Consider the following 27,861-nt stretch of genomic DNA (forward strand, 5'->3'; position numbering starts at 1 on the left):
AAAACATATTTTTTTTTTAATTTTTAGTTTATATAAATAATTATTTATAATATATAAAGAGTAAGAGTATAAGAGTCTTTTGCCTCATGAAGAAGGTATTTTTGAAAATGTCTCTTTAGTGATAGTAAACATGAATAATGGTGTGCACACAAAAAAATGAATAATGGTACCAACAAAATGGTAAACATGAAGAATTCCCCAAAAAAAAAGGAAATATAAATATTAAATCAGAGTGGCATTAATAAACATAAGTTGTAATATTTGAAAATTTATACACACTCATAATAATTGGTTGATTTTATTGTTCATATTAAGAGTGGTTGGTTAATCATATTTTACTATATTGGATTGTATCAATTTATTTGAAATGAATCACAATTTTTTTGTTACAATTAGACTAAAATAAGAACATCTTGTTTATTAAATTTTTTTTTTACTTTTATCTTAGGATGATAAATATATTTTGTGAGATTTGTATAACTTGAAGTATGTTTTTTCAATAAAATAAAATAAAATTGAAATATTGTTAATTTTTGTTATAAAAATTCTAATCATTAATTGATGATAAAAAAATTATAATCATTAATCAAAAATATATTTATAATAGAATATTACTTATCTTGTTACAGCCTCACATTTTAATACTTTATTCAGTTTTAAATAATCATAAGATATAATCTTTTTTTTTGAAAAATAAGATATTAAATAATAATTTATGTTGTTTACAACTATTTACTTGATAATTATTTGATCAAAATATAATAAAAATATTATATTTTAGAATAGAATTTCTAAATTACTCTATTCTCATTTTTTGTGAAATTATGTATGTATATATTTATAAGTATATATTTTAAAATTTTATAGATAATTTATTATTATTGTATTATGAAACATAAAGAATAATAAACCTAAAATTAGTTTTATATAAAAATCTATGTGTATATTATATAAATATTTCTTTTTATTATTTATGTGCTTTAGGACAAAAAAAGGAAAATTTAATTAAAGTTAATCCTAATTTTACTAATAAAAAGGAAACATGAATAATTGTTATTTGTGACAATCAAAAATAATTTTTAGTTCATTAACGTTACTTTCGTAATTATCCGCATTGAGAATTAACGTGAGCATGACATGTAAGAAACCAACTTCTCAAATAATTATAGAGATTACTCTCTTTGTTTCTTAAAAAGTGTAATTCTAACATTTTTTTTAAAAAAAAAATATTATTTCACAATTTCAAAGCAATCTTTCATACATAATTTTTTTTATTCTCTTAACTAACCAATAGATGTTTATTTAAATTATTTTATTTAATTTATTATACAGTAAATAAAAGTAAATTAGTATATTCTAATTTTTTTAGTTTGCGCGAAATATGTTAAAGTGACATTTTTTTTTTTGCGAAACTGATGGAGTGTATATAATCTGTTTTTTTTTTTTTTTTTTTTGACAGCAAACAGCATTCACAGACTCATATAGACTCTGTAAACCAAGGTGATAACTATGAATCCATGTGTACGACGAAAGATGGTTGTTGCCGAGCACTACGTGCCAAACTATCCGCCCTAGTGTTCTCTGTCCTAGGTACTTGAACAATATATGAGTTGACGGAACTTCTTCTCAAAAGCTTAATATCTTCCAGGGAGCTTTCAAATGCTGGTCATTCCTCTGGTTCCGAAACCATCTTCACCAATTGAGAACAATCCATTGCAAACGTAACATGAAACTGTCTTAAATTTTTCATGCATTCCATTGCCCAAATCAATGCCTCCATCTCCGAATGGAGCGGTGAAAGACATGCTCTTACATTTCTTGCCCCTAGTAAACCATCACACCCTGGTAATGTACTGAGCCAACCTTGCCCTGAAAATAGATCATTATCTTTCCATGAACCATCTGTGAAGCACCATCTTCCTGTGGTTCCTAAGTTAGGCCTAACTTGTACTTCCTAAGCACACCTGTTGTTACTAACCTGTGCCTCAGCCCAAAGTGTGGATTCTACTTCTACTAGTCGAAGTGTTTCTTTGGGATCAATATCAAGATTACTGAATACTTTATTATTCCGACCCTTCCAAATGTACTATAATATCCATGCAAACTGATGGTCTTCCATCTTTGGACTAACTCTCCAAAGTAGATGGTCCATATTAGCATAAAGAGAGCCAATAGGGAAAAAGTTCGGGTTTGATGGGATTTTAGATAGTGCCCAGACTTGACGAGCTGGGGGACATTAAAAAAACACATGGTTTATTGATTCCTCTGTATCGCCACACCGTGCACAACAAGTATCTCCTTGTATTCCTCTTGCCCTTAGATTTTTCGTTACCGCTATACAACCTGATATCAATTGCCATAAAAATGATTTAATTTTGGAGGACACTTCACTTTCCAACAAAAAGTTTTGAGTATATCAACATTGGGCCCATAGAATTCTGGTGGTTGTTCCTTGTCAGGAGATAAATCATTTCCACTTGATACCCTGATTGTACCGTGTATTTTCCATTCTTGGTGAAATGCCATCCATTCCTATCCTCCATCCGATTTCTACTCAATGTTATACTTTCAATTATTTTTGTATCGTGTGGATCCACCAAGTCCCTAATTGTCTGTAAATTCCATGTTCGAGATTCCAGATTAATGAGAGAATCCACTGTGAGTTCCGGATAATTATTATGAAGATTTTTGTTAGCTGGTCTCGGGCGAGTGAATGGGAGCCAGGGATCATTTCATACTGAAATAGATGATCCTGTTCCAACCTTTTTAATTAGTCCTTTACAAACCATAGATCTAGCAGAAGTAATACTCCTCCAGCCATATGACGGGGAATATGAGCGAATCGGATCCAGGGGTGAAGCATTCCTGTAATACCGTCCTTTAAAAACTCGAGAAAAAAAGAGAATTTGGCTTCTCGATCAGCCGCCACAATTGCTTCCCAAGCATTGCCGTATTAAAATCAGTCAAATCCTTAAAACCTAACCCACCATTATCCTTATGGACACACACTTTATCCCATGATTTCCAATGCATACCTTTTGTACTGCCTCCAGAACTCCACCAAAACTGCGCAACATCACCCGTTAGCTTCTTCACAGTCATTTTCGGTAACCGATACACAGACATCACATGGTTTGGCAGAGCCGTAACCACCGATTTAATAATCACCTCCTTGCCACCCTTAGTAAAAAATCTAAAAGTCCATCCATTAACCCTATTATTTAACCGATCTTGTACGAAGCCAAACACTTGTACCTTAGAACCTCCTAGGCTTTCTGGCAGGCCAAAATAAGATCTCATTCCACCTAAATTCTGAATTCCCAAAAGATCCCTCAATTCTTGACGACTATCTTCATCGATCTTGTGTCCAAATTGAATTGAGGATTTCTGGAAATTAATCTGTTGTCCAGAGACGGTCTCATATTCCTTTAGAATCCTAAGTATAGTTTGACACTCTTCCTTGTTTGCCTTACAGAAGAACAAGCTATCATCTGCGAATAGCAAATGAGAGATTGCAGGGCAAGCTCTTGCCACTTTCATACCAGTTAACTGTTTCATCCGCTCCGCCTTTTTGATATTGAAATTAACGCCTCCATACACATGATAAATAAATAAGGGGACAAAGGATCCCCTTGACGTAATCCCCGCTGGGGAATAATAAGACCTCGTGGCTGCCCATTGAGAAGCACTCTATATTGAACCGAAGAGACACACTCTCGCATTAATTTGATCCAATGAGGATCAAAACCCATTTTGTGAAGGAGAGCCTCGATAAAATTTCACTCTATCCGATCATATGCCTTACTCATATTTGCTTTTATTGCCATAAACTTATTTTGACAAGACTTATTAGCTCTCAAACCATGAAACATTTCCTGCGCGATAAGAATATTATCTGAAATTAACCTTCCTGCCACAAAAGCCGATTGTGTCTATGAAATTAGTCTGGGGAGATAACCTTTCAGCCTTTGACACAAAACCTTCGAAATTATTTTATAGCCCACATTACAAAGACTTATCGGTCTCAGTTCCGTCATCCTTGTCGGTCTCTCTACTTTTGGTATCATACAAATATTAGTTATATTCAGCCTTGGATCCAATTCGCATGTTACCAAATAATTATTCACCAGCTCAACCACATCCTTTTTAATGACATGCCAGGAATGCTGAAAAAAGAGAACTGTCATTCCGTCCGGTCCTGGCGCTTTCTCTGGATGCATCATAAATAATGCTTGTCTCACCTCTTCCTCCGTAGCTACCCTCAATAGCCTTTGATTCATCTGAGGAGAAATTAATGATCATATCTCCTCCAGGAAACTATCAAATTCCGTAGGATTAGTAGAATTAAACATACCATCAAAATAATCTACCGCCACCTTCTCAACACCGTTTTCATCTGTGATCCAATTACCCGCTTCATCATGGAGGCCCACTATTTTATTTCTAATCCGCCTTTGCTTTGTCAGAGCATGATAAAACTTGGTATTCAGATCCCCGGATGAGTACCACATATTTCGGCTCTTCTGATGCCAATACTCCTCCTCATCCTTATAGGCCTCCTATAATTTCCTGGAAATCTCAAGAATATCCCCTTGGGTTCTATTGTTATCTGTTTGTACATCTTCCAAAGCTTGTTGAAGATTCTATATATTTTTCTTCCCATAAGGTTGATTGTCTTTCCGCCATGAAGATATTTCATGTCGACAATTATTAATTTTGGTAATGAAATCCCCTGATTGGCCCTCCTGATTTTCTGTCCACCCCGACACAATTGATTCCATAAGCCCCTCCTGACCTATCCATCGCTTATCAAACCTGAACTGTCCTCTTTTTTTCCTTAATAATTTATCTTCCAGAAAAGAAATCACCGGTCGATGATCCGATCCCACCATCCTCAAATACTCTGTATAAGAAAATGGGAATAGTGTATGACATTCCTCATTAGCCAAGACTCTATCCAGTCTACATCTGACTGTTACAGCTCATTTCCCTTTACCTCTACGTCCTCGCCAGGATATTTTATTACCACGAGCCGAAAATTCTAATAGTCCACTATTCCTTATCATATTGTTGAAAGGAATAAAGGAAGTCGCACATCTTAGAGATCCCCCATTCTTTTCATGATTTCCAATAATCTCATTTAGATATCCTATAACAAACCATGGCTCCGATCTAGCTAAACCATATCGGGTTAACCTTTCCCATACATGGTCTCTTAAGCTTTGATCCGGCTCTCCATATACAAAAGTAAGGAATACTTGTTTCCCATTGGCCACCGCCTCGACATCTATCATTCTATTGTTAGAATATAAAATAATAACTTTGTAGTCATTATTATAAAAAAGGGCTAAACCACCACTTCTCCCAATTGGATCCACCATAACCAGACTATAGTAACCAAAATTTGATTGAAACCCTTGTACAAATCCAAAATCTTGTTTCGTTTCTGATAAAAACAAAAATTTTGGTTTATGTTTATATCATGTTTCCCGAAGATAACTTATTGTCCAATGACTTCCAAGACTTCTGCAATTCCAACTTAATATTTTTCATATATAAATCTGCTTGTATTGCTCTTCCGAGACGGAAGATTGGGGTTTAATGATACCCATCAATCTTAGAGTCTCAAGGTTCCGAAAACCAGTAAAATCACAACCATTAGGAGCATCATTACACCAATGATATCCATTATACCTTATTTCAATCGTCAGAATACGTACATATAAAAAGCCTATTAAACTATAATAGGTACAATTTTTAACCCCAAGCTTGCGGTACACATATAGCTCCTTTGCAAACCCATTATCTTGAGAATATGATTCATTAAGCCCATTTAATCCAGAACCAAAAACTTGCCAATTGTTTCCCCAGCACCATATCGAATAATCAAAAGGATAGAGTAAAATTATAAAACACTTGTGCTTTAGAAAAATTTGTGCCACCAATAAACATAACTCACCATTCGTATCAAATGCTATATAGTATTCTTTATATTGATCTGATAAACCATATGTAATCCCCAAAGCGAAGAGACCAAATGCATTTACTATATTCCGGACTATACCTTTCAATTCCCATCTCCTTAATCGCAAAGGCCATACGTGCATCAGCTTTCCACACCAATGCAGAGTCAGTACAAGGAAGAAAACGCCAGTAATAGGCCACCACACACAACCATGATTCCAAACCAAAAAAAAAACAAGCCCTCTCCGCAATGTAAAACGGTAACATATACACCAAGAGACCACCATAAACTCAAGAAACCAGTATTATTCCAAGTCTTATTAAGAACCAAAAGAAACATAACAACTCCAACTTCCCTCACTCTCTTAAAACCAACTGAGTCACCAATAGTAAAGCAAAGTATTAAAAGAAATAAAAGACCACCCCCGTAAACCAATTCCGTCTCGCGTAGACTCTCTGTAAATAAACCTTGATTCATATTCTTAGAACTTAAGATGCACCGGTTTTGGGTTTGAAGGACCCTTGCTCTCCGGTGGTTTGCCACTATCACCATGACGAGTTCCCACCTTGGCTGCTACTCTTTTGCGTGGGGATACCAGCGCACTTGTCATCCTCATCTTGTTGCTTCCCGCCATGCTTATAGTAGGTTTAACAAACCTCTTACGGTTACTCTGCCTCGTCGCCACCGACCCTGCCGCCGTATCTTTGTCATCATTAGCATCTCCACTCCCCAGCTCTTCTTCCTCCTGTGTATGTACATGCTCTTGCTGAACCTCAGAAGCTAACTCAGCTTCTTCCTCCGAAAGAGTCTGAAACTCCTCTTCTGCCTCCAACTCCACACCACTCTCCAATATGGTAGCGTTAATAGCCTCCAGTTCCATATCAATATCCTCTGCCATATAATCCTGCTTCTCCATCATTCCCTGAAGCGCAATTAAGCCCTTCTCCGCCTCACTAGCCTCCATAATCACCTCTGATCCCTCCGCCTGCGTCTCAGCTAACTCAAGTTGAAACCCCTCAGACGGTAATATTGCAACATCATCTCCATATGTGAATTGGTGTAGTATTCCGTCTCTTCTTTTTTTTCCATGACATGCTTTGTCTTTAATAAATATTGAGATACATATTATGCTCACCATATTTATATCTATTCTTTTTAATCCATATGTCGCATGACTGTATGAGGGCAGACATGGAGCCATCGAGGATGGGATATATTGCTTAGGAAGTTTATTTAGGTCTTATAAAAATGTCGAGAAAATATATCAAAGGCTAGCTAATGACTCATGAAAATATTACATTTTAAGTCACTTTTCATCTTTATAATAGAACATTATTTGCTACTAAGACACTTTGTCCAAGGCTTTCAATAGAACTGAGAACATGAAATTCCAAGTCTATCCTTCTTGCTTTCGGCAATTAACAAATACAAAAGTTCCAGACTTCAACTTGTGATCCAATGATGAACAAAACGAATGGAAAAAATTTTGAACAAAACGAATGGAAAAAATTTTGAACAAAATTTTTTTTAAAGAATTGAATTGGAAAAATAATTGAATAAAAAGGAGCAAATGTAGAGAAATAACTGAACAAGTAATAATAAACATAAATGGTAAACATCAAGATGAACAGATGTTTTCAGAATTCAATAAATATAAATTTGCACCAAATCATACGTATGATTAAACTATGAAACTTTAAACTTAACTCTATGGTATACTTTGATGTTGCTCAGACTACTCGAAGTTAACTTTTGTCACCAAAAAAGCTAGCTTTTTCTAAAAGAAAATATAAAGCATAAATCTTCTTAACTCTTTTTATGTTTTACTATGTTCAATGCAGTAAACGTATTTTAATATTTATATAGTTGGATGATCATGAGTTAAATTAAGATAAGTTTAAACTTCTTTTTGTATATAACGTGAGGTCAAAGTAATATATTAGATGTAGATGTGTGAATATTTTGTTAGTCTTGCGACTTGCGATACATTTTAATCTATCTGAAATTTCATTTTGTTATTTGAACTTTTAAAGCTTAAATTATAGTCCACTTGTTCCTCTTCATTTTTTTTTTTTTAACACTGAAAGTTTCATTCATATTTGAGGGTTTAAAACCCAATCAAGGACAAAGCCTCAACAAAAGTACGTAGAGTATGAACTAGGGGACAAAATGAAATCCCAAAAAGCCAAATAAAGGGAAAGCACCTACCAATAGGTAGTATTACAGCAACACCTCAACATAGAAGGAGAGAGCAAAAGAAACTAAGAGGAATCAAACCCCGACTCCTGCGAGATCAATGTCTGAAGCCAAGAGGGGCCACCAGAACCAATATAAGACTGCAGCCGTTGATCCCTTGTCACACTATTCGCAATAAATGAGGCCACCTTATTACTCTCATCAAACACAAGTTCTGTACACAACTCAGAGAAGCCATGGAAGAGCTGAGTGATCCTAGACACCATGGGGTTTGTACCAGGAGACGAGTTAAGACGGAAAGCCTCTCTTAGGTAAGGCGAAGAAGATTCGAAGATAACTTTATCAACTCGCAGATTAGCCATGTCTTCCAAAGTCCATAATAGAGAGCAAAGATCAGCCTCCAATGGGTTAGGTAAGCAAGGAAAGGATCGTCTGCTGTGGAAAATGGCTTTGCCATAGCCATCCCTTACTATCCAAGCTCCACTGCAAACACTTGTAGAGTTTACCCAAGAGGAAGCAAAGTTACATTTAACCCAGCCAGTAGGAGGCTTTTTCCAATTCCGAATTGCCTGAGCTACTACCACCTGAGAAGTTCGCTGAAGAGTAGGAACCTGCAATTCTCTCCATACTTCTGCTTCCACCAATGCCTTATCCAAGACAACAGCAGGGTACAAGCGTGTGTGCTCAAAACAGAATGCATTCCTTGCCTTCCATATGTGCCATAGGATCCAAGGAAATACCTGCCCGGTTTCCGGAGCCTGAGACTTTCGCTTCCCACAATTAATCAGGTGATGAAGGTTTAAGAAGATAGAGCGAGACCACGCCCCTGATGGAGGCATAGGAATTGACGAGAGAGCCCATACTTCCTGAGCAAATGGACAATGAAAGAGAACATGGCCAATATCCTCAACTCCATTATTACAAGATGAACATGTAATATTAAGTTGAATGCCTCTCGATCTCAATCTTTCCTTTACCGCCAAGGCACCAGAGAGAATGCGCCAAAGGAAATGGCACAATTTTGGAGTTGTTTTCGTTTTCCACAAGGTAGACCAGAGCTTCTTTTCTACTGGAGGAATGATCTCCACCTGTGAGGTATTAATCTCCTCAATAATCTCAAGCAAAGCATACCCACTCTTCGACGTGTAAGATCGATTTCTAGATAATCCCCATACCACACTATCTGTATGGGAGATATCAGGTTTGATTTTCATTATAATCTCTGCATCCTTCCGAGTGAAAGTACGAAATACTAGCTCCTGGTTCCACATTCCAGTACCAGGAATCAAGAGATCCTCCACTCTCAGAGTTAGATCAACAACAGACCCTTGTCTATAGTCAGGCACACGAGGGATAGAGTCAAGAATCCAACAATCCCACCACACTACTGTATCCGAACCAGAGCCAATCTTCTTCAACAACCCCTGTTGTAGAAGCTCCCGCCCATGGATAATACTCCGCCAAGCGAAGGAAGGTCTGGAGCCCACTCCGCTATCTAGGAAGGAGCTGTTCTTGAAATAGCGATGCTTCAGGACCTGAGCCATTAGAGAGTCTGGATTATTCAAAACCCTCGCCGCTTGCTTAGCTAGCAAGGCTTGGTTAAATTTTTCCAGATCCTTAAAACCCAAGCCACCTTGATCTTTAGACTTACACAATTTTTGCCAAGCAACCCAAGCAATCTTCTTCCTATTGTTACCGTTACTCCACCAAAACTCTGTCAAGGCACTCCTAAGCCGAGCACAAGTATCCTTTGGGAGCCTAAAACAAGACATAGCGTAAATAGGAAGCGCTAAGCAAATTGACTTGATCAAAATTTCCTTTCCCCCTTGAGATAGTGATTTCGCAAACCAGCCGTTGAGGCGACCTTGAAGTTTCCTTCTAAGGAAGCTGAGTAGTTGTCTCTTAGACCCACGGAAACACTCTGGAAGACCAAGGTATGTACCATCACCTCCTTCTTTATCAATGCCTAATGTCTCTTTTACTGCTCTTTTAGCGTCTGCTGAAACCTTAGCGCCAAAAATAATGGACGATTTAACCAGATTAATCTTTTGTCCAGAGGCGTCACCATAAGAGTTGAGGCAATTCATAATCTCTGTGGCTTCATTGGCATTAGCTCTACACATAAGTAAGCTATCATCTGCAAATAAGAGATGGTGGATAGCAGGTCCAGACACACCGACTTGAATACCATGCAGATTACCAACAGAAGCCGAGTTATTAAGACAATTAACCAAAGCCTCAGCACAAAGAATAAACAAGAACGGAGACAGCGGATCCCCTTGTCGCAGTCCCCTCTCTGGTTTGATAAACCCATGAGAACAGCCATTCAAAAGAACAGAGTAGGATACAGAATTAACGCAGGCCATAATCCAGCGGACCCAGACACGATCAAACCCCATTCTTTCCAACAATGTCTCAAGAAACGACCACTCAACGCGATCATAAGCTTTAGACATATCAGTCTTAACGGCCATGAAATCCTCTGCAACTCTATCACACGTACGCAGAGAGTGGATAGTTTCATGAGCAATGATGATGTTATCCGAGATTAAACGACCAGCGACAAAGGCTCCTTGAGTCTCTGAGACCACCTCAGGCAAAATAACCTTCAAACGATTGCAGAGGATCTTAGAAATAATTTTATACTGAACCGCACATAGACTGATAGGTCTCATATCTTGCATTCTAACCGGGTTAGGGATTTTCGGGATGAGGCTCAGCTGAGTGTGGTTCCATCCTTCTGGTAGTACAGCTGAGTCAAAAACTCCCTGAACTTCCTTCGAAATCGCAGGCCCGACAACATGCCAATACTTATGATAGAAGGATCCTGTCAGACCATCTTCACCAGGAGCACTGCCTCCATTGACACTCATCGCCGCTTTTCTAATTTCTTCCAACGACACTGGAGCAGTCAGATCAACATTCATCGCTTCAGTGATCCAGCCGGGGAAGTTGAGAAACAGAGTGTCAAGATCGTAGGGGTTTGAGCTCATGAAGAGTTCCCGAAAGTACTCAACTGCAATGTGGCCCTTTGCACCTTCTGAGAAATGTTCATCTCCCCATTCATCTAAGAGCATCAGAATTCTATTTTTGACTTTGCGACCCTTCACTACATTGTGAAAGTATTTAGTGTTTCTATCGCCCTCCCTTAGCCACTCTTCTCTGCATTTTTGCCTCCAAAAGCGTTCCTCCTCAAGATAAGCCTCAGATAATTGCATCTTGAGACTTTTCATAAGCACGCGGGAAGGATGAAGTTTACTGATTTCCAATTCATAGGCAGTTTTTAACCGAGTGATTCTCTCATGAGAGTTAAGATCAGTTGACTTCTTCCACTTAGAAATCTCCCTACGACAACGTGCAATGCGGTCCATAAGACATGCATCTTCGTTCTGATCACCCCAACCATGTACGATTGCTTCTTCGAAACCTTCCTTAGCAAACATCCTATTATCCATGTAGAATCTCCCTCGATGGAGCTCTCTCTGCTCCAAGACAAAACCAATTAATAGATGTCTATGATCAGAACCCCACATGCCCCCATACTCCACACTTGATCTAGGGAACAAGTTGAACCATTCATCATTACCAAAGCATCTGTCTAGACGGCACTGAACCCAAACACCATCGCGCCATCCAGTCCAAGACAGAACATTACCAGAGCTCCTGAGTTCTCTGATTTCACAGCAGCGAGCCATGTCTCTGAATCCCCAAAAGGTTGAATCATCTCTGACTGCTCCTCCCAGCTTATCATCATTAGACATCAGCTCATTAAAATCACCAGCAACCAACCAAGCTTCATCTCTACTTAACCCAATATCCATTAACTTATCCCAAACCTCCTGTCTCCTTGCTCTCACTGGGTCGCCATAGACACATGAGAGATAAAAAGACACCGAACGACAACGAACCTTCATATCAATTATCCTTTTGTCCCCTGAAAGAATCTCCACTTCAAAACTATCCTTCCAGAGAACAGCCAAGCCTCCACTTAGACCAAGAGGCTCAACTGTAAAAACTTTATCATAACCAAGAGTTTTCTGTAACCAAGAAATGTATCCAAACTGTTGCTTTGTTTCCATCAAGAACATAATATCCGGAAAGTACTTACGGCGCACTTCCTGGATAGTTTGAACTGTCTCAGTGCTTCCAGCACCTTGACAGTTCCAGCACCAAATACTCATTGGGGAGGCAGCGGCTTCAAACTGGAAGCCACCGTATTAGTTGTTGGGGTAGAGAGTTTCTTGGAGGGAGACATAGAAATCGCATCAGTCTTACGTTTGCCACTACTCTCCAATGGTGGCGCTGTAGACTTAGAGATTCGGTTACTAGGAGAAGCTCCTTTACCAGCCTGAGCTTTATGTTTCCATGAAGGAGGTCTTCGTCTCTGCTGCTTAGGAGCATTACTATCACCGGAAGATGGCGTCTTAGAAGACAGACCAATCTGAAAGCCCGTAGTGACAGATAGCCCCTGAGAGCCGACCACTCCTGAGAAAGCAGAATCAGATACATCATCACGGATTATAGGCAGAGACAGAGCAGGTATGGTCTGCTTGATTATCTGCGCAGATTGAGTAACCTCCGGGTACGAGTAAACATGGCCCTTGCCCTTATCTAGGTTCGCAGTAAACTTCATTAGCGTAGCAACATGGGTTTGCCCTTGGTCTGAGATAGCCTGGCGCACTCTCATGATTCTCGCTTGTCTCTCTGTAGCATCAGCATGGGAGATATAAAGCATAGCAGCTTTCTGTTCGTGAGGAGGAAGCTCAGGAAACATAGGAGGGAACCCTGGGGGACCTTTATTATGAGGGTTTCTGTGACTACTTTCATCCCTTTCCTCAATATCCTGCACTCTACTCTCAGGAGAAGCAGTGTTTGGATCTTGCCTCGTTGCACCTCTTCTCAACAAAGGGCATCTGACCTTTTCATGCGTAATACAAAGGCAGTGAAAACAACGCTTGTGGATTCGTTCATATTCGAATTCAATAGTCACCATTGTTCCATCATTCTTCACCATCAACTTCCGAGAGGCTTTGGCTGGCTTCTCAGTGTCAAAGGTAATCAAAGCCCTGATGTAATCCTTAGTATGTGAAACTTTAGGATCATAAGCTATCTCCTCAACTTTACCCACTTCAGAAGCAAGCCTGAACATGGTATCGGTTGTAAAGAACTTCATCGGTATGTGCCTGATACGGATCCATACCTTCATATAGCGTAAGAAGTCGATCGGTGGGTCTTCATTCCATCGCTCCAGAGCCAACGCCCAGTGATTATAGGACCAGGGTCTATCCTTTAAGACTGTTTGAAGATCTTCCTCTCGTTGAAAGATGAATTGAAACCTATCACGAGACAACGCTATGCCTCTGACTCTACCATACACACGCCAAGCGGTCGGCATATAATCAATCATCTTAGCCATTGGTTGACAATCCGGGTTCAGTAGCCTACCCAACAGACTCCTCGAGTTCTCATCGAAAACCCTGAATCTCGGGCTGTCAGGAAGTGTAAGAGGTTCTTCGTCATCCACAAGTTTCATTGATTGCAAGCTAAGTTGTAAAGAATCCTCCATAGCTAACGACTGCAGCAGGAAGGAGCGACAAGTGAACCGTCTAGCACCGTGAGTCTTTGGGAGCAAATCAGAGAGAGTCAAGGAGAATTTCCCTTTGATCGCGCAGAATTCCACACAGATACGCAATGAAATCATGTGAAAATGGAAATAAGAATCAATTGCGGACCAAAAAAAAGAAAGCGTGACAGAGACGAGAGTATCTTGGAGGTCAAGTAAGGCAAGAACAGCTCAGAAACGGAAGATTTGAATATCCTTTCCAAAAATAAATACCGTGGCTGCAAGCCGGTAAATGGATCCACTCAAGGCGAGGGAGAGAATAAAAATTTATAATAGGAAACTCGAAGCCACCGGAGATCGTCTCGACTAGAGAGAGGACATTGCATGAATTAATGAATATATATCAAAATACCAGGAACCTAAGCCACTATACCTACCAAGGGAGCACAAATTCCTCTTCAGTTTTACAGGAGGAAATATTTCTTCCGTTAGTTTCTTCGTATAAGAGAAAACTAGATTTTGATCCGCGCACCCGCGCGGATGCATTTTAAAAAAAATATGATGCTATTTGTTTTTTATGTCACTATTTAGGGTTTGGCAAAAAACTCGAATTCGAAGAATCCAACCGATCCCAATCCGAATAAGTAGTACCAAATCCAAACCAAAATTGATTTAATATCTGAATTATTCAAAATTTTGGTATTTGAAGAACTGAAACTTAATCCGATCTGAACCGAAGTATTTTGGGTATCCAAAATAGATTTATATACTTATATATATTAATTATTTTTAAATTTAATATATATAAAACATCCATAATATATATGATACTTTTAAGTTCGTTTAAATACTTGAAAATATATACAAATAATCAAACATAAATATCTAAAATAGTTAAAATATACTCAAAACTCCAAAAATATTTAAATAATTATTAATTCTCTATCCAAATATTTAAACCAAACCAATTTAAATTGGTTATCCAAATCCGAACCGAATCCTCAAAGATCTGAACCGAATACGAAATCCCAAACAGACCCGAAAACGAACCCGAACGTCCACTCCTAATCACTATTATATATCCTATATGTGTCATCATAGGTTACAAAAATATGTGTTATCATATAATTAATCGTATTTTATATTTACCATCAAATAAGTTCTATACGTACAATCATATAAATAATAACATATAATATATTTTAAAATTTCAATGTGAATTATTAAAACCATAATTTAAGTTGTTGTTTGAAATTGGGCTTTGTATTGTATTTTTCTTATATATATTGAAAACATTTTTATAATGGTTATTGGAAAATATGTAAGTAAAAATCAAATTTTGAATATATGTATATTTTTGAATGAATTTTTGATATAAATCAATTTTAAATTATTATTTTGATTTGAATATGTATATCAAGTAGAGAGGTCAAACAGGTTTACCCATCCTGTCTCGTCCCGTACCGCGGCAGGTTGGTCATTGAGTGGGTCACAGTAGGCATGTCCCGCACGGGCTGCGGTCCTCAGAATGCAAGCCCAAACCTGTACCGCAGAACACATAGGCCTTCGCGGGCCGTCCCGCGGGATGCCTCATTATCAAACCACCTACTTCAGCTTCCTTCATGAATGTTCAAGTGGAAGATTTGTGTAAGAGAGTTGAAGAGAACTCATTAAGCTTCACTAAAGCCTTATCAAAATCAATGCCATAAAGCTCTATTTGTGCTTGCGTTCTTGAGTTAAAAGCATTTTTTTGTTATCAGCATAAGATTTTATTAAGTTTGAATCTGATTGAGTTGTTGTCTTTGTAATAACTTGGCTCAAGTGTTGTACGTCTTCATCAAACCATCCCTCTTTGTAATTCTTTGGATTTCAAAAAAAAAATCGTGAATCACTTTGTCAAATTATAGAAGTGACATGATAAACAACTAACTTTTCTCCTAAACAACACCATTGTAACCAAATTTAATTTAAGAAAAACACCATTTCACAGTATTGAAAACAAAACCAATCAACTTAAACAAGAAATTCCACATTGTAATAAAGCAATTCATAGTTGTGTGTAATAAAAGAGAAAACCAAATCAAAACACCACCAGAGCTCGAATCGTCATCGCTGGAGCTGGAGTCGTCATCGCCGGATCTCGAATCATCATCACTGGAGCTCGAATCATCATCGCCGGAACTCCTTATTTTTTCTGGGGGCAAAGTCACAAGAATCGCTTTCTTCTCACTCTCTCTCTCGTTTTTTTCATGTAAAATAAGAAATGAAAAAAAAAACGGGTCCATGTAATCCCGCATGATCCGTTTCGGTCCATCACGCAAAAGACCCAGTCCCGCAAAGACCCGTTCCGCGAGGCCCGCAAATTTACGGGCCTAGAAAACCTCGTCCCAATACCGTCCCGCAACAGTTCTTTACGGATCAGGCTTGCGGTCCAAGTCTATGATTGCCATCCATGTTTTTTTTAATATAATGTAATGGACTTTCAATTTTTTAATAGCATAAGTCTATTACTTCTTTTTTTCTAACTTATTGTTATCCATATTTTCAAACAACACTATTTTTTTTTAACTGCTATCTATGTTGACAAACAAAAGATTATAGGGTGCAACTGGAATGCATTTTTTTTGGAATAAAAACTTCTTGAATACTTAATTCCTTCTCATTCCATAAAATATTCACCAGTTGCAATGAAAAGAAGGAATGGTTATTCCATCTCATTCTATATTATTCATTTCCATTCCAAAAAAAATATCAACATTCTTTTGAAAAACCATTCCACATCAAAATAGTTTTGGAACAAATGGAATATTAATTCCATTCCATTGAATTCCACTGATTATCATTCATGTAATTCCACTTATTCCTTTTATTAACATCCAGTGTAAAGTTACAGCCAAACCAAAGTATTTCTATTTTATTCATTCAAGTCAATTGGTAACAATTTTGAGGAATAACAAATTCATCATCTTTTTCCTCCTAAACATTGATCACCAGTTTAAGTTTTTTTTCTCCATTTCTCGAATCACAGGATAAAAATCTGCAAATCAAATTTGGGATCTTTTTATTTTTCCATCTAACCTTTAAACTCACTCACGGTTGTGGTGGTGATGTGTTACGACAGCTCCAGCTCGGTTTTGATGGCGGATCTCCAACACGGTGTGACGTCCACGGTGGTGCAAGCTTCAAAAATCTGTTTGTGAGAAGAAACAATAAAGTCGGAGGTCTGAATTGCAAGGACTTGAGCTTCTTCCTAAAATCTCCTCCGATAATAACAACTGAATAAACCCAGAAAACATAGCTCCGGGAATAAGAAAATAGTGGTGGTGCTCCTTCTCTGACGGAGCCAAAAAAATCTAAGATTTGTAACCGATGAACAAGCAATTCAAGTGGAGAACGTGCTCTTAGAGTTACTCAAGAGGTTTGCTGTTTGCGTTTGAATCAAATTTTATTGTAATTCAGTTTCTGATGTGGTCTTGAAATTGTTTCAACTTTCTAGGGTGAGCGAACTAACCACTGCAGAAATCCGGAAGCTTGTATCGGTGACAAGTGTGATTACCCGAACAAGCGAAGCGAGACCTTAGCTTCTTTACAGGATGTTCAAGTGCTTAGGTTGTGGCATTGTTGTCAACAACGTTGAGCATGGCCTTGTTTGTTCGTCCATCTGGAAGATGCATCCCGATGGTCCATCTAGATGCCTTGTCCGGATGTTTCATCTGGGATGTTTCATCTGGGTGTTGTTATTTTCTTCATTTCGTCTATGCATCCAGATGAATCATTTGAATTCAACTATGTTCTTTTGCTTTTTATTTTTTTTTTAGCTTGCATCTGCATCAGGTGGACTTGTTAATGAAATGACTAAAATATATTTTTTAAAATTTTTGGCGGGAAAACAACATTTTTACGGTTTTGACGGAAAATAATTTTTGTAATTTTTGCGGAAAAATGTGTTTTGACGGAAAAAATGTGTTTTCTAATTTTGGTGGGAAAATACGTTTATGCGGTTTTGGCTAAAAAATTGGGTTTTTGCGGTTTTGGCAGGAAATACTTTTTGGCGGTTTTGGTGGAAAATGTGTTTTTGACGAAAAAGTGCGTTTTTGCGGGTTTGACGGGAAAATGTTTTTTCGCGTTTTTGGCGGGAAATACATTTTTGCGTTTTTGACGGAAAAAGTGCATTTTTGCGTTTTTGGCGGAAAATATATTTTTGCGGTTTTTGCGGAAAAATATGCTTTTGACGAAAAGGTACGTTTTGTGGTTTTGGCGGAAAAATGTGATTTTGGCGGTTTTGGCGGGAACATGTGTTTTTGGCAGAAAAATGCGTTTTTCCGATTTTGGCGGGATAATATGTTTTTGCAGTTTTTACGGAAACATGTGTTTTTGCGTTTTTGCCAGAAAAATGCGTTTCTTCGGTTTTGTCGAGAAAATGTGGTTTTCTAATTTTGGCGGGAAAATCTATTTTGATTTTAAACATTATTTTGTCATTTATCATTTTGGACTGAACTAAATGCATCTGCATCCAGATGCACACCATCAAGACTCACCTTCATTTGGGTGAAAATTTGAGATAAGTTTTTAACAATTCAGTTGGATGATTCATCTAGATGTAGCGTTATAATGTACAAAACGAACATCGATTTGCATCTTCACCCAGATGGATCACCTGGGTGAGCAAACGAACAGCACCCAACAGTTTAAGTACACACATGTAATTGTTCGTGAGTTTGGTCCAATTAATAAGGGTTTTAAATTTCAGACAATGGCAAAAGATGAATTCTAGGCTCTGAAGCGAGGAGATTTAGCCAAGAGGTTGGATTGAGGAAGGAAAGGTAAGTTCCAGGGGATGATGGTGATTGTGTGAATGTAGTCATCACGTTTGATGAGAGACTTAGTGAATTCAATGGAGACAAGAAGATGACCCGTGCCTCGAGAAGGAAAGAAGATGATTTCTTCCTTATCCATCTTTTTTCTTTGGTTTTGGTTTAGGGTCTCTACATTGCTCGATCATAATGTATCGTTATTCATCTCACATTCTTAAATGAGTTCCAATTCTCTTTTTTGTATGTTAAACTCAAGAAAGATACTTATCTAAATCTGTTTTTTTTTTCCTTGCACCGTATTGTACATGTGGATATCATCATAAATCATAAATATGTACAATAAATATGTGTACATGTGGATACTAATTTTGCTATCCATGATGGTCAAACAAGCAACTTGGGGGTTTATCCACGATAATAATATGTACACATGTTTTATAACTCTTTACAACTCAAAGTAGAAACATTTTACGCATGCAACATATCCTTTTTGTGTCTCCCAATTCTTCAACCATTGCTTGACATCTCAACAAAAGGAACATATCCCGTTATTATTTGATTCTTCTCATTTAGTTCTTGAAACCTTTGTTCTTTGAGTTTTCTTCTGATCTTCTTACAGACACATTTCACCCCTGTAATGCAAAAAGTTTAAGTGTTCAAATACCAGAAAATATAAGGACTAATCAATCAATAACCTTTGATCTTATGTACCTCCAAAGGTGGTCTATATCTCGCCTATGTTGATATGTTGCTCCAACAGTTGAGGTACATTGCAATTTAGTGGAAGAAGCAACAAAAGAGATTCATAACTGATGCAAACATCATAAGAATCATTGTGTAATCTTAACATCAAACGATATCTAAGCAAATAAGACCGAGAGAATCCCACAAGGTTTTAGGAGAAAGGACTTTACAACTCACTGATATCATTAGAACTCTTAACTAGAATCACAAACCAAAGGATCAAATAACAGAAATCACCAGACCTAAATCCTCTTGAATTACAGAAATTTTGGGAAAAAACATTCAAAAGGAGCCCTAAATCTAGTTGAAATCACAGAGATTCTGCCATTACTATTCAAAGGGACAAATGTTCACCTCTTTCTTCATATCACTCTTCCTCGTAGTCTCGTAGATACACGGAAGAGAGAAGCCTCGATCCTCACTGGCTTTTTGTAGGACAAGACGACATGTCTCCCGAAGAATTCTGCAGCCCCGGAGAGTTTCTCAGGTCCGAAATCGGAGACGCTAATGCTCTCACCCTCGGAGCTTCCAGAGAGAAAGGTCAATTCGCCTAGAAGTTGTCGATATGGTTGTTGATACGGTGATATGAGGAGAGAAGTATGTGTTTCTGTTAAAGGCTAAAGGGTCGTAATTCATCTTATGCTTCTCATTGAATTCGACTAACAAGTTTGAATTGTGTTTTGGAGAATGAAACTGAAACTTCGGGGGAGTAAATTAAAAATTTAGTCATGCCCTATAGTTCCTAACCGCAGCTTTCGTTATACATGAATTTTCTTTTCGGAGAAAGAAGTTGCTTTTGGTCAAAGGTAGACTCATGATTCATTCATTCATACTGCCTTTCCGTTTTTTAGTCAAAGTAGGTCAACCACAATAATATTTGAAGAGTTGTCTATCAATTAATTAAATGGAAATTTGCTAAAAACAACCAAATATTCAAATTAAACATAAAAATAATTCTCATATTCAATCGAATGCAAAACCAACCTAAAGAGATAGTAAAAATATTATTTAACCCTTATGACCAAAAAAAAAAAAATTCATTTCACGATTATGTCCTTCGTAAGTCTAAACATAACAAAAGAAGTCTAAGAAATTGTCAACCTCTTAAGAAATTTACTATGTAAACTCATTATGTAGTCTACATTGTAATTTGATCTGATAAATTATTTTTCTAAAATGTATAAAAGCATTTTTTGTGAAATTTTTAATTAATCATCAATATAAGGATTAATATGAAGTTTATAAATTAAAATTTTATATAACTGAAAATTTAAAAGAATATATATTGATTTGATAACCATGTGTTAGACAATATTTATTGTTTAGCAACAAAAGGTTCTAAGGGTTAGATTTTAGATTGAGATTTTTTTTTGGTTTATTGACTTAAATTTGAATATTAATGTTGAGTAGTTTATATTTTAAATATTTTTATATCTGATACAATAATTGAGAATTTTTTATCATAAATAGAAATTTTAGGGTTTGAGATTTTTGGTTTATGGTATAGTAGACCTATAATAAAGTCTATTGCACTATAGACGTCTTTTTGAGTCTTCTTTAATTAGTGATTACAAAAATATTATTTTAAATTAAATTTAGCTCTTTATAAATAAAAATCTGAAATCATATATTATAACTCCTAAGAAATAAAGAAATAAATTTAGTAAATCATACGTTAAAATTACTAAAACAATAAATAAAAAAAGAACCAATAAAATAATCGTTGTAAACTTACAAAGAAGTTTACTCACCGGTAGCAATTTAATCTAACCAGATTTAACCAGTTTAATTTTAACCTAACCGAACTTAAACCAAATATTTTTAACCTAACGTAAAATCATGTATTAAAATTATTAGAATAATAAATAATGAAAAAAAAAATTATATATTAATTTTTCTAAAACAATAAAGAACAAAAAATATTACAAAAATCAAAATATTTTGATTAAGTTTAGTTTTTGTATGAATAAATTAAAAATTTAAGCTCATATATTAAAATTATTAAACAACAATAATGAAAATATCATAATAGACCTCCAAAAAAGGTCTACAATAAAGTCTACTCTAAAATTTTAATTTTAGGAGATTTCAAATGAAGTCTATACTACGGTAAATTTTAACCTAGTTGCAATTTTTGTCTCCCTATATTAATGAAATTTACGCAATCTCTCTCTAAAATGTCATGTAGGCCTACAATTTGGTTTAGTTTTTGCAATTGAAAAATTCACGGGTAGGCTTATTAATATGTACTTTAAAAAAGCTGTGATTTTATACGTGTAGGCTTTCTTTTCAATCTACATTTTAAAAATGTTAGTTTTTGCAATTAACCAGAATTCATCCAGGATTTGACTTTCAAAAGTAGACTTCATATGCAGTCTACATTTTTAAATATTTTGGAACAGGTTAGTCTTTACAATTGACCAAGTTTGAGTTTTTACAAGTATATTGAAATGAATGTCTACAAATGTGTAGACTTCAACTAATGTCTACTCACAAATCTGACGGGTTAGTTTTGCTGACAAAAATAAAATAGAAGACTTCATATGCAGTCTACGTTTTTTTCTAAGATTAGTAGTCTGAATATAAAGTTTACACATTTGGTTTTTTGGTCAATTTTTTTAACATTTCAGTCAAATACAAAACTAACATATTCAACGAATTCAAAGTTTTGGTCAAATGTAAAACTGACATTTTGTAGACTTCCCAAGCAATCTACATAAAGTAGACTTCCGATGAAGTCTACACAAAGTAGACTTCCGATAAAGTCTACTATGAAATGTCAAAATCTAAGTCAAATGTAAAAGTAGACGTCTTAGTAAGTCTACCTAATATTTTGTTTTTGTTTTCAAAGGTAAAGACGTAGACTTTTAAGGAAATTCTTTACAAAAAAATATTATTTTGGTCAATTACAAAATTAACCTGTGAGTTGACAAGTATATTGCATCGTAAGTCTACACATATGCATAGACATACAAAACAGTCTACAATCGCGATATATATCTGAAAAATGACGAAAATCATGTAAATAGTTACATTTTCTGGTGTAAAGCTCGTTTCCATCCTTTTCCACCGTCCAAGCTCCGGATATGTGAAAAGACACTTTTGACGATTCACAACTGACTAAACTCGAAAATATGAAAGTTTTGCTTATGAAAATAAAAATGATGCGAGTTTTTTAGATGAAAATGACGAGGAAATGAAGATTTGTTGGTTTAGAAAGAGAGAGAGAAAAAGTGGTTAGAATTTTAATTCTTGAGCTTTTAGAGCTCAAAAATGGTAGTTCATAGTGGTTAGAAAATAGATGATAATGGCACTATTGTAAATAAGAAGAAATATTTAGGGCGTAATTGTTTTTTTGTGAAGCAAACAGTCTTGTAGGCAATTTTTACGAAGAACCGACCTCCACACCTACGGCCTCTACTGATGGAGATCCCGGTGCGGTCGAGTCGATCAAGAAGCCCATTTTATCGTTGTCGGACTCGAAAACTACAAAACCAGATGAATACGAATTTAGAAAACAAAAACGCAAGCAGCAGCTTTTATCTGGAAGAAACGAGCTGACAACACAGATTAAAAATTAATAAAAACAGAAACAGTCAAATAAAGCAACACGGCAAAAGCCCAATTACAACCAGAAAATAAGTCAACTCAAGATCGGTGAAGACATGCAAACACAGAGTCAAAGCTCTGAAGAGCAGTCGGAATATGGTAAAAGAAAAAATAAAAACAGAAAACCGAACCTGGGTACCGCTGAGTTTTCGGAGGCCGGACTGTTTGGCGGCTTTGGTTGTCGATCTTCCCCGCGGACGTTTCCGCATTCTTCGATTTCGAAACCATACTGGCAGAAAACAAGTCGATTGGGAGCTGCTGCAGATGAATCAGAGCTCACAGCAGATGAATTAGTCGCCAGAGAGAAAAATGAGCCAAGACTTTCCGAGTTTTAGGTTAAACGAGTTATGGGTGGAGACTGGAGAGAGAGAAGAAGAAGAAAAGTGTTTCATTACCGCGGTGGTTTTCGGGCGGCGAAGTTATTGGGTCATCTGTCTTGGGAATCGAGACAGCCTCTCACTTGCAAAGAAAAGATATATGTAGAGATTTTTTTATTATTAATTGCGGTAAAACGTAAATTAAAATTTATGATTTGCCATATTCACTAGTACTGAGGTCCACCCCAAAACCCATAAAGAAATACAATTAGTAAATTCATATTTTTATTTTTAGATTATTCTAAAAAATAAAAGAGAATTTTGTTTCAGTGCTTATTTATATTTTCTACTCTAAAATAAAATATTTTAAATAGATTTATATTTATTTATTAATTTATTCAACCATCTATAACTTTAAAAATATTAAAAATATACCATTTTTTAACAATGTACCACTACAATACATTATTTATAAAACTAAACGATTATCTTAAAACAAAATTACTACAACACATCACTGAAAAATTGATATACTAAATATAGTATTTAACTGTGAAAGTTATACTATATAATCTCATTTTGCTAAAAAATAAAAATATATAGAAAAGGGGTTATTTTTTAAGGAAAAAAATTTCTCTAAAAGTAGATCAAGTAAAAGTGTTATTCTACATTTAACGTATTACTGTTCACTTTTCTTTATTTAATGGAAGATGTAACACACCATTGAAAACACTTTTTACTCTATCGATAGTAATTAGAAGGAAAATAAAATACCATTAAATATGTTCTAAGCATATATATATATATATATATATAGTCGTCCAAAAAAAAAGTCGCAACAAAGTTAATTCGTTATCGTTTTGTTAAATGACCAAATCTTATAATCCCACTGGACAATGCATATCAATTAGTTTCCCTAGTTATAAATAATGACTTTTCTACTGTTATTATTATTACTGAAGATAATTATTTGGTTTTAACGAATGACCATTAAAAGTTTAAAACAATAAGAATGAAAAGTAAAATCATAAAAGAATAAAATAATAAAAATAAAGAAGAATATTTGTTATTTATTTTTTTCTTCCCAAATTTTGTTAAGAATATTTATGTTCAATTTTTCTTTATAAATATTGTTACATTTTTGGTTCGAACATGAATTTCATTGTTCTCCTCATTCATTTGACATAAAATAAAATTAAAGCCTTTAAAAAATTTAATGCATATTTTATTAATTTCTTAAATTTCGGAAGGAAACAATCAAATTAATCAAGGAAACATAGTACATATCGATTCTTAATTAACCGGTTCTAGCAAGGGTACTCACACAAACAAAGACGAGTGTTACCAATGGAATTACAAATTCCATGTCCACCGTCATGCGATTGTGCGCAGTTCGTGTCACAGCAACTGTCCGAACACTGTTCAGTGCATAGAGTAGTTCCACTGTTGCAAGTGGGCCGTGTCGGGGGCGACGGAGGTGTAGGAGGAGTACATTGGTAAAAGCACGTGCATAATGCCACTCCAACACTACGGTCGCAGCTGCTTTCGCTTGATGGTCCGTGCTTAGTTTTACATTTCTGGTCGCAGTCTTCACAAGTGCCTAGACCATCTCTGCACAAATTCCCTTGTGCCTCAATCATAACTGTAATAACACATACAGACAAAGCATAAATATTTGTATAAAAATAGACAAAGCATAAATGTTCAAGAATGATTAGACATTATTGAACAAAAAGCGTATAAGATATTAAATATGTTAACTGAATCATAGTGAGAACTTGTAAAATTGTATAGGTATATTATACCCCCAAAAAAAAGAAAACGAAAAATAGAAGATGTAATATACCTAACGCAGACATGATAAAGAAGGTGACAAATAATACATAAGAAATTGTCCTCTCCATTTCTGATAAAAATGAGGAAAATGTGTTGTGCTATTCCGTTAACAGAGGCTAAGTATATATACAGCAGTCATGAGATTCACAATTAATACAGAGAATCATGATATGTATACTAATTATGTCAGTAACTATGGTGTATATTCGGCTTTAATTGGTGATCTGATTAGAGGAAAAATAAGGAAAACGTGATGCTTCTCTAAATATACGCCATTTAAGAAGAATTAATACTTTCTTGGCGCTCACTTTCCATAGATAACCATTGTTGCTAAACCGGTTTAATCAATGTTTCGAGATAACAACGTCGTTTTTGTCATTGCGTCCTCACGTTACTTTCTTGGCGCTTACGTCACATCCGACAGAACCATCGAATACTGAAAAGTGAGAACTAATAAAAAATGTGATTTTTATAGTAAAGTTGTACTTTTCCCCCGGGATGTCATTGTCGCTTGTTTGTTGAGCGATAGATTGCTTTCTGCGAACATCCACACGCTGCTATCGACGAGCTTTGTTGCTTCTATCGATCCTTTTTTTATTATTCGAAGAGCATTGATAAAAAAATAACATTGGCTTCATGTGTTTATTACATATATACCATTTTTTAGGTGTCATCACCACATGCACTTTTACCTCTTTTTTAAAAAGTTATTTCTCAACTAGAATAATTACAAACAAAAGCCACTGGTAATTACATTATACTATAAGATTTTCGATCAACATTACATTCGGATTTAAAAAAAAACGGATATTTAACTAAGGCAACATATTATTACCATTCAAAGAGAGACTTTATTGTTTGTTCGAAAACTTGGAAGTGGTTCATTTAAATAAGGCAATAAAATATACGTGTGTTTTAAGTCATTTACGCTTGAGTAAATAATTGATTCTTTAAACTTCGTACAACTAAGTTCTTTATGGTTTGAATTGGTTATTTTAGCTTGATATGCCGATTTGTAATAAAATATCATAACATGTATTGATGTTCATATCTAATCTTGCAACAAATAAACCATGTTTATCATAATGTTTTTAAAAACTAATATGAGCTTCAAATCGTTTTATGATCTTTTGGATTCAAGTCATCGAAAATCCCTTTTTTATTCCCAAAACTTAATGCTTCAAATTTAAAAGGAAACACAATTGAATTAATCACGGGATCAAATATATCATAGAAAAGAAAAATGAGAATGTTAACGTATTCAAGGAAACAAAATTCGAAGAATTGAAATACTTACCTTAATCGATCGGAGAATATTTGTGAAATAAAGTTTGTGTGACCATAACTTGTATAGTATCACATGGTTTGATCCCTTTTTTTTTTTACAGTAACGTCGTCATTAAGTGTGTCGCTTATGGTGCACTTGCTCATGTTTTCAATGATTTATGGAATTATATAGATGCAGACATAGTATTATGTGTTTTACGGTGTTGGCAAATTAATTGGGGACAAGGTAATCTATTGTATTTATTGTATATAATAAATCTTTTGGAGCTGATATTATATGTATATCTTGCTAATATTTTTCATCTTTCATAATAAGGCCGACTTAAGAAGGTTACTAACATTGATAGGTTTTCTAAAATTGTCTTCGAGCCCACTGGTGTTCCAGAAATTGATGTTTTACGATTGATGTAATACATGCATTCACATATTTTGTTAAATAATGTTTTTAATTTCTCAAGATGATCTCTTTGCTATTGCTCATAATAGGATTGCAAACGAAGACTTGTGAAGACATTATTGACAGCAGTTATTTTGTCTCTATTTTTCATTTTCTTTTGTTTTCTGATACATTGTTCATTTTATATTTTATTAGACTATTGCTTATGTTTCATTTAATCTTATATTTATAATTTACCTTTATGCAAACAAATATACAATTTAATTTTAAAGTCCATCGCATATAAATTTATATTGACATACTAAATTTTTAGCTATAACCCGTACTTTCTTACATATATTTTTTTTTACTATGACTTTAACTTTTATTATGTCTACATATTAAAAGTTATAATACTTTTAAATCTACTCGCTCCGCGCAGGGCGCATGTTATATCACCTAGTATATATATATAACACTTCTTCTATAAAGTGACAAAAGTTTACTAAACTGGATTAAGATCAGGTGAAATCTTATGTTTCTTTCCTTAGATTAAAGTTCAAACGTGGATTGATGGTTCTGAAGATGAGGAGTTTGTGGGTCTCGGTGCGAGATTTGGGAGGCGAATAGTGTCCAAAGAGAAGGACGCTAATCAAACTCACCTTGTTTTAGCAAATCCTCATGATTGTTGATTTGTTCACCGCTCAAGGACAAGGTACAAAGTTATGACTGGAATCAATGCATTTAAAACAAATTTGTGATGTTGAAAGTGAATACCTAAACTACCTGTTTGAATCTTTGTTAGCTTATTGGAGACGTTGTTATTGTGGACCGGGGAAACTGTCCTTTAACTGCTAAGGCTAATAATGCAAAGGCGGTGGTGCCTCTGTTCTGCTTATCGTTAATAACCAGAAAGGTATGTTGATAACCCTTTTTTTGTGTTGAAACTGTCTAGTTGCTTTCATGCTTACTACTGCAGACATTGCCCTATATATGCTGCTCTGTCTCATGTTCTGTGTTCACTTTTTTAATCGTCTTTCTTGTATTTAATGATTGTTTATATGTTTATTTGATAGAACTGTACAAAATGGTTTGTGAACCGAATGAAGCGGATTTGGATATAAAGATTCCTGCCGTCATATGCTCCCTCAAGA

General features: G+C 35.6%; 1 protein-coding gene and 2 long non-coding RNA genes across 3 annotated transcripts; all 3 read right to left on the reverse strand.

Moving 5' to 3' along the window:
* Window positions 1-12,338: 12,338 nt before the first annotated feature.
* Window positions 12,339-13,862, reverse strand: LOC125585966. Its single transcript, XM_048755709.1, has one exon. It carries the CDS (start codon window positions 13,860-13,862, stop codon window positions 12,339-12,341), a length of 1,524 nt encoding a protein of 507 aa, XP_048611666.1.
* Window positions 13,863-18,840: 4,978 nt separating this feature from the next.
* On the reverse strand, window positions 18,841-21,152 carry LOC125585199. The gene is made up of 2 exons (XR_007322126.1): window positions 19,250-21,152; window positions 18,841-19,170 (listed from the first exon to the last, which is right to left on the reverse strand). It is a non-coding gene; the product is annotated as an uncharacterized LOC125585199 (long non-coding RNA).
* A 992-nt stretch (window positions 21,153-22,144) lies between these two features.
* Window positions 22,145-23,869, reverse strand: LOC125585200. The gene is made up of 2 exons (XR_007322127.1): window positions 23,023-23,869; window positions 22,145-22,768 (listed from the first exon to the last, which is right to left on the reverse strand). It is a non-coding gene; the product is annotated as an uncharacterized LOC125585200 (long non-coding RNA).
* Window positions 23,870-27,861: the final 3,992 nt, after the last annotated feature.

Source organism: Brassica napus, chromosome C4 (genome assembly GCF_020379485.1).
Source record: "Brassica napus cultivar Da-Ae chromosome C4, Da-Ae, whole genome shotgun sequence".
NCBI classification, from domain to species: Eukaryota; Viridiplantae; Streptophyta; class Magnoliopsida; order Brassicales; family Brassicaceae; genus Brassica; species Brassica napus.